At 49.3% G+C, this 13,294-nt stretch overlaps 1 protein-coding gene across 1 annotated transcript in view; it reads right to left on the reverse strand.

The window, feature by feature from the left end:
• Positions 1 to 13,294, reverse strand: part of Dnajc1 (DnaJ heat shock protein family (Hsp40) member C1) — a 218,729-nt gene continuing 205,435 nt past the window's right edge. Inside the window, exons 11-12 of the mRNA XM_052727507.1 lie at positions 8,351 to 8,799; positions 1 to 5,454 (exon numbers count right to left, since the gene is read on the reverse strand). Of these exons, the coding sequence (XP_052583467.1) occupies positions 5,386 to 5,454; positions 8,351 to 8,799 (518 nt within the window). The 3' untranslated portion in view covers positions 1 to 5,385. The remainder of the gene's footprint in view (positions 5,455 to 8,350; positions 8,800 to 13,294) is intronic.

Genomic DNA, 13,294 nt, shown 5'->3' on the forward strand with positions numbered 1-13,294 from the left:
TGACTTATAGAAGAAAGAATTTATTGGGGGCTTACAGTTTCAGAAGGCTAGAGTCCAAGACCATCACAATGGGGAGCATGGCAACAGGCAGACAGGCATGGCACTGGAGCACTAGCTGGGAGCTTACATCTTGATCCACAAGTATGAGGCAGAGAGAAAGACATTGGAAATAGCCTGGGCTTTTGAAACTTCTTAGCTTGCCCCAAGGCCACACCTCTTCATCCTTCCCATACAGTTCCACCGATGGGGAACCAGGTATTCAAATATGAGCCTTTGGGAGCCATTCTTATTCCAGCCACATTGACACCCCACCCACATACAGTCCTCCAGGCCAGGCTGAAGATGCCCATCCCAGTCCTGGGGTCCACCAGCAGTGTGTCTGTGAATGCTGGCCCCACCCCTCAGCGCTCCTTGCTGATGTGGGACTCATCCCCTGCAGACTGTCTCCAGCCAGTTTCCACCTCACTGAAGGTAAGGTCTCGATGCCCTCTCTTTTCTGCAGTCCAGAAGTCTCTGCTGGCCAGGTTTCAGTGTGTATGGGCCCATGACACTTTCCTGAGTTTTCACTAGTGCTGGCTACAGAAGGTCTGGGGCCGTTGTTTTTTTTTTTTTAAATGGCACCCTTCAATGTTTGGCCCTTTTGGGAGTGTGTCTCCTGCTGCTGAGGTTTCAGGCAGTGCATTTTCCCAGCACCTTTCCTCCCCCGCTGCCATCTGCAACATTCTCTCTGTCTGTCTGGTTTTATGTCAGGGTTTCTCTATATAGCCTTGGCTGTCCTGGAACTTGCACTATAAACCAGGCTGGCTTTGAACTCACAGAGATCGGAATCTCTCTGCCTCCCTCTGCCGGGATTAAAGGCATGCACCACCACCTGGCTTGTTTTGTTTTTTTGAGACAGTCTCATGTGTCCTTGCTATCTAGCCAACTACGACCTTGAACTCCTAATTCATGTGCCTGCACCTGCCATGTCCCGGGGTGACCGACGTGTGCTATCCGTTCTGGCTTTAAAGCTAACCTGGTGGGTTTCACAGAGTGACTCATGTGACAGCAGATAGGTTGCTCAATAGGGACTCTCACCCCCCTACTTTGGCTTGTTCATTTCAGGACCAATCCAGGTACTAGATCTTGACCACTAGGTGGGACACCGTCTCAGGCCGGGCAGGAGGATGGGGGCTGCCTGTTTTCTACCTTCTGAGCTTTACCCCCCAGTGTCCCCAGGGGAGCAGAGGAGTAGCAGAATCAGCCCTTCTGTGCATGCTATTTCAGAACTTTGCTAGCACACCCCTCCCTCCATCCTACACGAAACAATTTTCTTTTCCAGAGTCCGTGGAAACCCCTCCCTACTCAGTTTTTCCAGGGACTAACTCCACAGCTATGAACTAGGTCCAGGTAACAGGGTTACAGCTGCCAGCAGGATAGAGCCTTAGCTACAGAGAACACTCATGGCTCCTTTTTATTTCTAAAAAGAATAGGTCCCCAGTCACAATCCAGACCAGTGCTGGGACCTCTCAACTTCACAGCCCACAATGGACTTTCAGGGCCTCCGTGAAAGCTACCTGGGGACGCTGCAAAGGGTTCATGAAACCTGAGAGGACTCCCGCAGACTTGGCCTGTGGGGTCACCACTGAAGCTGACCCGATTTCTAATAGCATGCGTCTCATGGACGCCAACTCAGGAATGAGGATCTGATGGGAAACCAGAGCAGAGACTCAGAATAATTGTCTTAGCCATTATCTGGAAGCTGGCCTTATTTTAGGGCCACTAATCAGTGCGAGGGGCTTTTAAACTTAAGGGTGAAATAATTGAAACCTGTTTTTACTAACTGCCTACCCTTGATCAGGTGATGTCGCTGCTGTCGCACAAGGCCTCACTCCAGCTTCCACAGCCACTCTGGGGAGTGGAGGGATACCCATGCAAGAGATGCAGCCAGGTAGAGGGCCTGACAGAGGTGGGTCCCTCCCAGGATGGACCTCATCCAGATGCAGAACTTACCAGGGCACACTCAGCCCAGGTGTCTTTGGGTCTCAGATTTCCTGAACGAAGGGGCTCCTCAGAAGCTGCGGCTCAGGTCAGGACACTGTCATCTCTACCTTGGGGTTTACAACTAAAATCAACTCTGAGATCTCTTGTACCTGTCATCATATGCTGGGTGTCAGACAGTGCACTGCTCCTGATGGGTATAGGATGTAAGTGGGAACCCCCACCCCTGCCCCAGTCCTCCTTCCAAAAACTGCATGCAGTGGAACCCGGCACCATGTGGTCCACTCCTTTCCTCACTGGTCTAGATCTGGATTCAGCCGTGAGTCTTTTCACTCTACCCTTATTTAAACCACATTTGAGGAAGCAGAGTTGGAAACCAGGCCGATGGCTTTAGTGACAAGGAGCTAGTGTAGTAGGCAAGGTGTGGTCTCGTCAGATATTGGCACCCATATTTTGTAAACAGTAAGTAGCCCCCATCAGATGCTAAAGCAACTTGCCCAGGTCGTAGGTTAGCTGAAGGCAGCTGGGTCTGGGCTCCTCTGAGGTCCAGCTCTGGGCTCTCCTTCCCTCTGGCCTCCCGGGTGGCCTCAGAATGAATACAGCACACAGGCTAGGGATTCTGGGGGCACCAGGGAAGACTGGCCTCTGAAGATTGTGTACATCCAGGGAGTCTACCCATAGATCAAGGACCCCCAGGCAGGGATGTGAACTGGAGGGAGCCTATGCTGGCCTGTCAGCCTCACAACAGAGTAAAACCGAGGGACAGTCAGGAAATCTGGGCGACATGTAGATACAGAAGACTGCTCTCGAGAAGCTAGGTTGACATCCCCAACTAACACTGCATTGTGCTATGCACAATTCTGTTCTTCCAGCTGAGCTGGAGCTAAAAGTGAGATGTTTCCCATCTCCTGCCAGGTGTGGCCACACAGAGAACAGACCCCAGCATGTATATGGTGGTTGTGGAGAGGCCTCACAGGATGTCACCAAAGCATGGCTGTTGCCTAGCATCTACTCTCAAAAGGGCCCCTGGCTGTTGTCCAGTGTGAGACGGACCCATCCACTGTTGAAAACACAAGAATGTCGTTTACTCAAAGAAATTTCACACCCATGGAGGATGGTGCAGGGCTGGGATCACCCTGGTGAGCAGCTGTAAACAGTTCAAGGATGGGGTCTGGGGATGGGGTTGGAAGGTCCCTCTCATGGGGGACATTAGGCAGGTCTCTGTCATCTAATAAGGGCAAAAAGATTCCACGTGGGTGGTAATTCCAACTTCTCCCTATCCTAACAAACAAACAAGGTAGTGGAGAGCGTGGGAGGAGACTTGCTGGCTTACATATCTAAGTCAGAGTAGAAAACTACGGAGAGGGAGGGCGCTGGTGGAGGTGACTGGCAGGGCGCAGGGGGAACCTCCTGGTGAGAACAAGGAACTCCTGGGCCCTCTGTTTCCCAGGGTGTCGGTATCTGGTGCTACAGAAGGGTCACGGATAGTACAACTGGCTGGGTTGGTGCTCAGGTGTGTCCCTTTTGGAGGTACCTCCCGCTCTGGACCACAGCCCTGTAGGGGTACTCTCCCCTGCCTCTGGGGGATAGTAGTCTAGTACATGTCCTTGTTTGGTCCTACAGCAACCTGACCCTTCCGCATTCAGACTTCCTATAGGGAATAGCTCTTTCTAGAAAGCCCAAATGGGCACAAGGAGCCATGCTGGGGCCTTGTGTTCTTAAAGAGCCTGGGGGAGGTAAAATACTAGTTGTATTTTAGAAAGTGCTTCTGGAGAAGGGTCTCACTATGTAGCCCTGGCTGGCCTAGAACTCACTGCATAGACCAGGCTGATCTCAGACTTGCAGCCCCTCCTGGGGGCTAGGATTACAGGTGTGTATCACCACGTCCTGCTGAGATACATTTGGTTACAGAAAGCCAGAAACTTGTACAAGGAACCACACAGTTCAGAGCACTGTGATGGAAGGGTGACGTAGCAGGGTGCTCAGAGATGTCACACGCTGCGTGATAGACAGGTCTGGAGCTGGCCCTCATCCAGGACAATCTACTGTTTCTCCCCGATGCTTGTCTGCCCTAGATGCGTGGGGGTGGGATGGGATCAGCCTGGAATCTATAGTGGCCACTTCAGAGGCCACCAGCTCCCAGGCAGAAGCCCCGGGGAAGAGCTGCTGGCCCAAGACTGGCCAGCCCTCGGCTTGGTCTGTGGAAAGGATGGGCGACAGCACTCCTGGGTTCTGGCTGTCTTGTGTGCCCCACCTCTGCCAGGCAGACGTCATCTCCATGTCTCCATGGTCCCTTTTCCACAGGGCTGAGGGGACGAAACTCCTGCTCCAGGACACAAGCTGTTCAGCAGCTTCTCTACTTTTCAGCTGCTGTTTTGGAACCAACTGAGTCTGCGATGCAGTTCCCACGAGGTTAGAGGCGTGAGGCTTCCTTTGTTGTCTGAGCTCAGGGAAGGACATGGCTTTACCTAGCTCCATGTCCTCCTCCTGCTTACAGGGCAGAGGTGACCTTTGCCACCATATTTCAATCCTTAGAGAAAAGGACACCTTTACAGACATCAAATCATTTTCCTTAAATATGTTCTGGATACTTGCCTGCTTTTCTGGTTACATATACTGCATGTACCAGGGAGTGACAAGTTTTAAAGGCATGCTTGGCAGATGTGACAGTTCAAAGAGCAAGAAGGCTTGAGAGGTGTAACAGGACAACAGACATTAACCTAGACACTTAGCAATGGACCCTTGTCTTGGTTCCCAGAAACTCCATGCTCTGTTAATTCAGATACTTTTCTGAACCAATTAAGATGGCCTCTCTGCTGTCTGCCAGTCAGCCTGAGGTCAAGCTGATGTATCTCTGTGAGTGGCCTTGGCTCACTGCTCAGGCCTAGCAATGAATTAACTGTGTGTTCTTCAGTTACTTTTCTGTTGTTTGAGACAGGGTCTCACTATGTAGTCCTAGCTGTCCTGGAACTCACTATATAGACAAGGCTAGCCTCAAATTCACAGGGATTCTCCTGTCTCTGCTTCCTGAGTGCTGTATGTATGCCACCACACCCATCTCCTTTGGCTACATTGTTAAGAGACCATATTAGGTTGGAATTCTTCCATGTCAGTTCATTCACATGCTCCCCTATCTGCCTGGCACTAGAACACTGTTGGAAATCTCCCAGCGAAGTAAACTGCACTGAGGGCAAGTTACATCTGCAAACACCCCAGCCCTCCCCCAAAACACAAGGCCTGTAAACAGCACCACAGAGCATCTATGATTGACTGATTTTGATTTTTTTTTTTTAAACTAAGGCACATGACGTTTGGAAATACTGAGGTACAAAATGTAAATTTCTGCATGAGATTTCTGAAGTACTCATTTGGAAAACGATGGCAAACGATCATCTTCCGGAAGGTTCAGCTTTTAGCTTGTTTTTTCTTTTGGACCAGTTCAACCAGCAGCTTGTATCTAGCAATACAGTCTTCCTGGAGAAGAAAAAAAAAGAGGGGCAACAGTTACTTCCATGGGTCGGTGCCCTGTGTAGTCAGCTCACCGTGACCTAATTGCTGACTAGTGCCCAGTCCTAATGGCAAAGCCTAGTGTTCATTTCCTTTGGAACCTTCTGGATCACCCTGGGAAAGCCCAGCTGGTCCCAGGCAGATCTGGCCAAGATGGCGGTGCTGAGCACGGGGTGATGGTCGGGCCCAGTCTGTGAGTGCAGTCATCGTGACAGTCGCATCACGATGGCATCCACCCCTCACCACAGCCCATTCCAGAGACACCGAGCCCCAAGGCAGCAACGCTCTCCTCCTCCTTTGGATGTGCTGCTCCCTGGCGGCTGCTGGAACCTTCCTCTGTAAGCCACAGCACACAACTACCCGGAAGGTGGCCAAGTCTTCCTCACACTCTCCCCAGTCCCACCTGTCACCCAGGCCATCAGGTTACAGAATGGCAACCTCAGGACTCCCATGGCTTAGCTCCCTTGCGTGGAACTAAGCCCAGACAAGACCACGGGAAGGGCCTCGTTGTCCTCAGGTGGGCACTGGGTGTATTTCAGAATACCAATGCTATACTATTGTAGGCATGTTAACTCGGGGTCCAGAGCACATGACTGTTGTTCTAAACAGGGTCCTTAATCTGGTGCCTGGGACAGGGGACAGGTACCTACTCTCCTGGATTTCAGTGCAGCAGTATTGGACTAGCCTCTCTCAGTGAGTGCCTCCCCACATCTCAACATCACCTACCTGCTGTGGGATGTCTTTCTCTGTGCTGTGAATATGTGCTGTTTCCATTGGTTAGTACATAAAACTGCACTGGCCTAATGTAGGGCAGGATGGAGCAGGTGGGAAATCCCAGAGAGATAGAGAAAGGAGGAAGGAGAGGGGGAGAGATGCCAAACTGCCGTCTAAGGAGCAACATGTAATGGGACGCAGGTAAAGCCACGGAGCACGTGGTGATACATAGATAGAAATGTGTTAATTTAAGATGAAAGAGCTAGCTAGCAAGAAGCCTGCCATAGGCCATACAATTGGTAATTAACATAAGCCTCTAAGTGATTGTTTAATAAGCAGCTACAGGACCACAGGGCAGATGGGACTGAGAAACTTTAACTACACCCACCCACGTCTTCAGAGGTCAGCACAGCTGTGGCCAGTTTCAGCATTTAACCCTCAACAGGACAGTGTGGGTCATCCTGAGCTGAGCAGGCAGTGGTAGAGTGTCTCCTGACAGGACCTGAGCTCCCACCACGGCAGCTGGCGTGAAGTCACCTCAGTCAGGGTGGCACCACTGGTCGGTGGGCAGCCGTCCTGCAGTGTTGGGTCACAGCCAAGGCTAAGGGATGCCTTGGGCCTCCTCTCTGGTGGAAACAGGAAGGTTCCAATCCCCTTCTGGTGCTTCCATTTTGAGCAAAACTCAATTTATCACACATGTAAATGGCTGAGTCTGACAGAAGTTAGAGAAACTTGGAGACATAATTACTTCTGGCAGACCAACGGGAGAGACTGGGAGACTTTGTGCTTCCTAAAGAGATCAACTGTTAATGGTTTAGTTTTCTCCCCAGAAACTCTCAGTTTCATCATCATAAAGTAGGTGACAGATAACTAGGCCTGTGCAGGCAGGGACACGCATGGCCACAAGCTAGGTTTTCCAACATAGAATTTCAATTAAAAAAAAATAAGTATGTAAATGAGCATCAACGTGCCCAGAGGCTCCTTCTGATTTCTCTGCGCTCTGGTGTCTCACAATTGAGCACAGCCTGCAAGGAAGAAGCTGTGCTGGGGAGAAAGGCTGGCTTTGGAAAGATCCAGGAGCTCCATGAATGACAGGGAAGCCAAGCCTGGCTCTCAGCAGGGCACTTCTTCCTGCTTGCATTTGAGAATGATGTGTTAGCAGCTGCCTACAGCTGAAGATGAGAGAGTCAGTCATCAATGGCCTGAGTCCCAAGAGTCAGTCAAGTGTCAAAGGTCAACTGTGTGGCGACCTCACATAACACCCAGCCTTTAGCTGGTGAGGCGCCACCACAGATTCCAAGTTCATGCCGCTGCAGAACTGGGAGTTAGCACGACAGAGTAGAGTTTATGTTAAAATATATATGTGTGTGTGTGCGCGCGCGTGTCCACAGATACCCCGTGTAAACAGGTACACATTCCACGCTACCATATCTATAATAAACTATGTATTACACTGACGTGTGTGTGTGTGTGCGTGTGTGTGTGCGCGCGCGTGTCCACAGATACCCCGTGTAAACAGGTACACATTCCACGCTACCATATCTATAATAAACTATGTATCACACTGGCGTGTGTGTGCGTGTGTGTGTGTGCGCGCGCGTGTCCACAGATACCCCGTGTAAACAGGTACACATTCCACGCTACCATATCTATAATAAACTATGTATCACACTGGCGTGTGTGTGCGTGTGTGTGTGCGCGCGCGTGTCCACAGATACCCCGTGTAAACAGGTACACATTCCACGCTACCATATCTATAATAAACTATGTATCACACTGGCGTGTGCGTGCGTGTGCGTGTGTGTGTGTGCACGCATATTTGTGCAGCTGTGGCTAGAGCGCAGCTGTGGAAGTTGGGACAACCTGAGGGAGCTGGTCCCTTCTTTCCACTGTGTGCATTCCAGAGACGGACCCAGTCATCAGGCTTGATGGCAAGCACCCTCTCCTGCTGAGCCCATCTGGCCAGCCTGAGTTCTGTTTTACTGATGGCAGGATTTCTGCCTCAGTAGTGTGCAAGTTCACAAGCTGAACGGAGACTGGAGACGACTGTGAAACACAAGGTCCAGTGGCTAGCGGGGCACAGAAAAGATGGGAGCCAGCAGGGGAGCATGGGTACAGGCACTTCAGCGGGGAGTCCCTTGTGACCCACCTTACTCTTAGATGGGACACACTTGGCTATTTTGTCCCAGCGGTCGGAGGCTCCTTTTGGGTACTGCTGTAATGCCAGTTCCAGAAGTTTCTGCTGACTCTGAGTCCACGCTTCCTCTGTAGCACGAGTTCTTTCTTTTCTCTGGTTCTCTTCATCACTGGATTCGTTTTGTTCTGCTATATCAAAGTCTTTTTGCCTCTTTCCTCTTAGCTTCTCCTCTGGCTCCGCTCTGGTTACTGCCTCAGCCATTCTGGCTGACTTCCGCCTCCGAGGCCGGGCTTCGGCGGCCACTGTCTCCTGCTCACCCTCAGCTGTCTCTGGCCCCTCAGCCTCCATGGTCCCTGCTGAGTCCTCCCGCTGGGTGATGATATCATCTGGCAAGGCTGTGGCAATCTTGATGGGCCTGGAATTCTGAGCATTTGACTTCAGTTCAGAGAGCCTGACCATTCCTAGGAAGACCACAGAACACGGGAAAAAGGCCATCGTACCACGACACACCGGGCAATGTGACAGACATTTCACACACACTGCTTGCTTTACCTTTTACACCATCCACCCCATTCTTACAAACAAGGGAAGGAATTCTCTGAAAGCAGCAGGGACAGGAGTTTGTCCTTGTCCCTGCTCTGAGGGATCAAGGGTATGTATGGCCAGGTTGTGATCAAAGAACAGGACCTTTTAGAGAAGGAAACCCGATACTCATTAGACAGGGGAGGGCATTCTCTATAATCTAGGTTTCATTAGTTCTATTAGCATAGTTAAAATAAACTAGGCAAGCTCTGCACTGTGCCTCCTCTGAAGGCAAGCACTGTACAGATAGAGCATTCTAGTAACTATCAGGAGAGCTCTCACCACTATATTTCTTGTGCATTTATGGAGGCCAGAGTGCACCCTGTGGGGCTCTGGTCTCCCCTGACACCACGTGGGTCCCAGGGATTGAACTCAGGTGGTCAGGCATGGTGGCAAGTGCCTCTACCTGCTAAGCCATCGCCCCAACCCAAGGTGAATTTATTTTATTTTATTTCTGAGATACGTTTCTCTGTGTAGTCCTGGCTGTCCTGGAACTCAGAGGTGCACCTGCCTCTACTTCCAGGTGAAGTCTTCAATGCAGGGCAAGGATCTTACTAAGAGGCTAACCCTTTACCTCACAAAGGCAAACAGACAAACAGGAACAAGCTGTGTCCAGTCTGCACTGGACACTGCACTGGCAGCAGACTCTCTAACCGTGGGGTCTGCTATGATGTTCTACAGCGCACTTGCTATGTCTCTAGCAAGGAGCCATATTGAAAACCTCATTTAATTCTACTTACTTTCAGCCTCAGTTAACTTACTTGTGTGTGAGTGTGTGTGTGTGTGTGTGTGTGCGCGCGCGCATGCATGCCCATGGGTGTGGAGGTCACAGGCCGGCATCAAGTGTCTTTCTCTAGCAATCTCCATTTTTTCCCTTCTCTGACCCTGGAGCTCACTAGTTCAGCTAGAACGGCTGGCCAACAAGCCCGGGGTCCTCCTGTCTTCAACTTGCCAACGGTGACATCACAGGTACATGATGTGTACTTAGCTTTCTCACATGGGTGCCAAGGACTGAACTCAGGTCTTCATGGCTGTGTGGCAAGCACTTTACAGCTGAGCCATCTTCCCAGCCCTAAGCTTTCACTTTAAATAGCTGAGGATGCTGGTTGTGTGTCTAGCCTTTTTGGAGGATAATTTGTCAAATGTAGGTAAATCTTAAAATATACTTACTTTAATTCATGGATTATATCCATGTACCAATCAATAATACGTCATTTAATTATCAAACATACCAAAGGAGAAAATCAATATAAAGATAAAGGTGAAAATATTACTATATATATAGTTTGTTTGTTTACCAAGACAGGGTTTCTCTGTGTAACAGTCCTGGCTGTCCTGAAACTCACTCTGTAGACCAGGCTGGCCTCAAATTCAGAGATCCACCTGCTTCTTCTAGGTTTAAAGGCTTCCACTACCACACTGAGCTTAAAAATGTTTTTGAAGTAAACTTTACTGCTTGTCAAGAACTGTTGAATTCTTAGTCTCTAAAATATACATCACTATCCGCTTCTGAAATTCTCATCCAAAGTTCCACTTTCCTTGGGGAAGAGGAAGGCTCTGGCTTGCAGTTTCACCAGCCCGCCCTTTGAACACCTGGAGCATGGATAAAAAGAAACAGAACTCAAGTCCCAGTAGCCCTTGAATAGTTCTTGGTAGTCGGTCCGCTCAATAGACAGTATGCTGCTGGTCACCATTGTCTGGTTGCAGACTGACAGACATACAGTTGAAAATTTCTCTACCTCACACCTCACAATAAGAAAGTGACACTGGCTGTGCTCATGGCCAGACTCTGTAGTGGTGGCTGAAGGGTGTCCTTTGTTATCATTTGAACATGGCCCTTTCCTACCTAGCAGCATTGTCCACCACCACAGGCCTAAGTTCACCTTGAAAGACCTGGCAGTCAGGACTCACCCTTCATATCTGATGCCACTGCAGACTGAGAAAGCTTCTGAACTGTCCTTACACCTCCAGGAAACAAAATACTGGGCTAATGAGATGGCTCTGAGGGTAAAGGTGCTTGCCACTAAACCTGGCAATCTGAGTTTGACCCCAGGACTCAGATTATGGAAGGAAAGAACAGATCTCCCTCCTCCCCAGGTTGTCCTCTGGCTTCTACATGCACAAGTGGCACACACATAAACACATGCACGCATACATACATATATACATACATACATATGTACATACATACAGCAGGAGAATTAGAAGGAGTGATATGGCCGGGCGGTGGTGGCACACGCCTTTAATCCCAGCACTTGGGAGGCAGAGCCAGGCGGATCTCTGTGAGTTCGAGGCCAGCCTGGGTTACCAAGTGAGTTCCAGGAAAAGGTGCAAAGCTACACAGAGAAACCCTGTTTCGAAAAACCACAAAAAAAAAAAAAAAAAAAAAAAAAAAAAAGGAGTGCTGTGGCGGGGCCTGGCACAAAGCGGCATACTGTAGGATGACAGCTGTCCCCAGTGCTGTCCATCTGTGGGTGGCCAGCATCAGCACGATGTCTCTCTACCCTGCATCAGAACTGCCTCTTTCTAGTTCTGAGGCCTTGGGCCAACAGGAAGAATCAGGGTACTAGATGTCTTCTAGGCAGAAACCGCAGCCTCAGATAAACACGCAGGGATTCCAAACTGACTGCTTTCTCAGACTACTAAGTGAAGTAAAATGGTACCGCAGCAGTTTCACTGACAGTGCTGACAAAACAGGTAGAAAAAGTACGGAACACTGCATAACAGCAAGTTGGCAGTTAGCTCCCAAGTCTATTTATTATGGACTTCTTCCACCAATCAGTCTCTTTCCCTCCGAGCTGAGGACTGAACTCAGGGCCTTCAAAGGGCTCTGAGGCTGGGTGAAATCCCCAACCCCCAAATAGTTTTCCTAAATTTTTTTACTAATTAAAAATTTTACTTTATTTGATGTGAATGCGTGTATGCATGTGCGTGCATGCGTGTGTGTGCACATGCCATGGAGCACGTGTGACAGAGGACACTTGTGAGTTCTTTTCTAACATTTGGGTCCTGCAAATTAAACCCAAGTTGTCAGTCTTGGCAGCAAGTGAACTTTTATCTGCCAAGCCATCTTGTTTACACACATCAGCTGTTTTTGCAAACAAATGTAACCTCCCTCAACACACACTCATACATGTAGTTCAGGCTGGACTTTAACTTGTTATAACGGAGAACGACCTTGAACTCCTAATCTTTCTGCCTCCACATCCTAACAACTAAGATGTGATATCTGTACTGAAATGTGATGATGTTAATAAAGCTTGCCTGGAGGTCAGGGGGAAAAAGCCAGATATTTTAAGTAAACACAAAAGTCAGGCAGCACACGCCCTTAATCCCTTAGCAGGCAGGACCTCTGTGTGTTCAAGGCCACACTAGGGAACAGAGCCAAGTTCTGTTCCTTTAATCCCAGTACCAACCACAGAGGCCTGGAGGTCTGTGTAGACAGACAGACAGTGACAGAGCTGTGTAGGAAGAGGAAGTGAGGTAGCTGGGCTAAGAGAGCCAATGAGAGGACAGAACAGCAAAGCAATAAAGGCGTGGGTAGACAGGAAGTAGCGCGTATTTGGACGCTGCAGAGCTGGTGAGGTAGGTTGGCTGGTGGCTTTCCCTGTTTCCCCGATCTAAGGCTTTCAGCCCTACTCTGGCTCCGTGTTTTGGTTTTAAAGACCGTTTTAGAAACCCAGGTATACTAGGATGGCAGACAGGCGCTATCACCATTTCCAGTTACAGTCGTTTTGGCCACAGAATAACACACATAAAATAATATAAATAATATATAGAATATGAAAGATGCATATAAATAGATGCTTTCCTGCAACACAAATCTATTTCCAAATAGTTACTTTCACATTCATTGTTAAAAAGTCACCTTCGCTTCCCTGAAACATTTTATCTTAATATCTGGAGCCAAGTTTAGAACTTTTATTGATAAAAGGTGTGAAATTTTAATTCATTAACTTTTTAAAGTATTTGCTTAACCTACTAGGTGCCTCTGGATAGCATGGAGCAGTCCCAAGCTTGCTCTCCCTGGCATTCAGAGAGCACCACTCTCTCTCAGAGGTGGTGAGGGATGAGGTTGTCTGAGGCTGTAGTGAGCTAGAGGACGCTCACGTCAGCTCAGGAAAGCCAGGCCACTGCCAACCCCTGCTGTCTCTGATGTCTCAGCCCATAAGGGACATCTGCTCTTTGATAACTGACGGTGAGTCTTTGGCTTAATTCTGGAGGTTACATAAAAGAAACCTTGTTCATCCCTCACTATTTCAGATGAAAGATAAAGCAGGAGAAACCCTAGCATGGTCTTCCTACACTGCAAAGAACTCCCCCCCCCACCCCCGCATGTGTGTATGTGCACACACACGCACACACGCGTGTGCA

Source organism: Peromyscus californicus, unplaced genomic scaffold (assembly GCF_007827085.1).
Source record: "Peromyscus californicus insignis strain IS unplaced genomic scaffold, ASM782708v3 Scaffold_8__1_contigs__length_139910024, whole genome shotgun sequence".
NCBI classification, from domain to species: domain Eukaryota; kingdom Metazoa; phylum Chordata; class Mammalia; order Rodentia; family Cricetidae; genus Peromyscus; species Peromyscus californicus.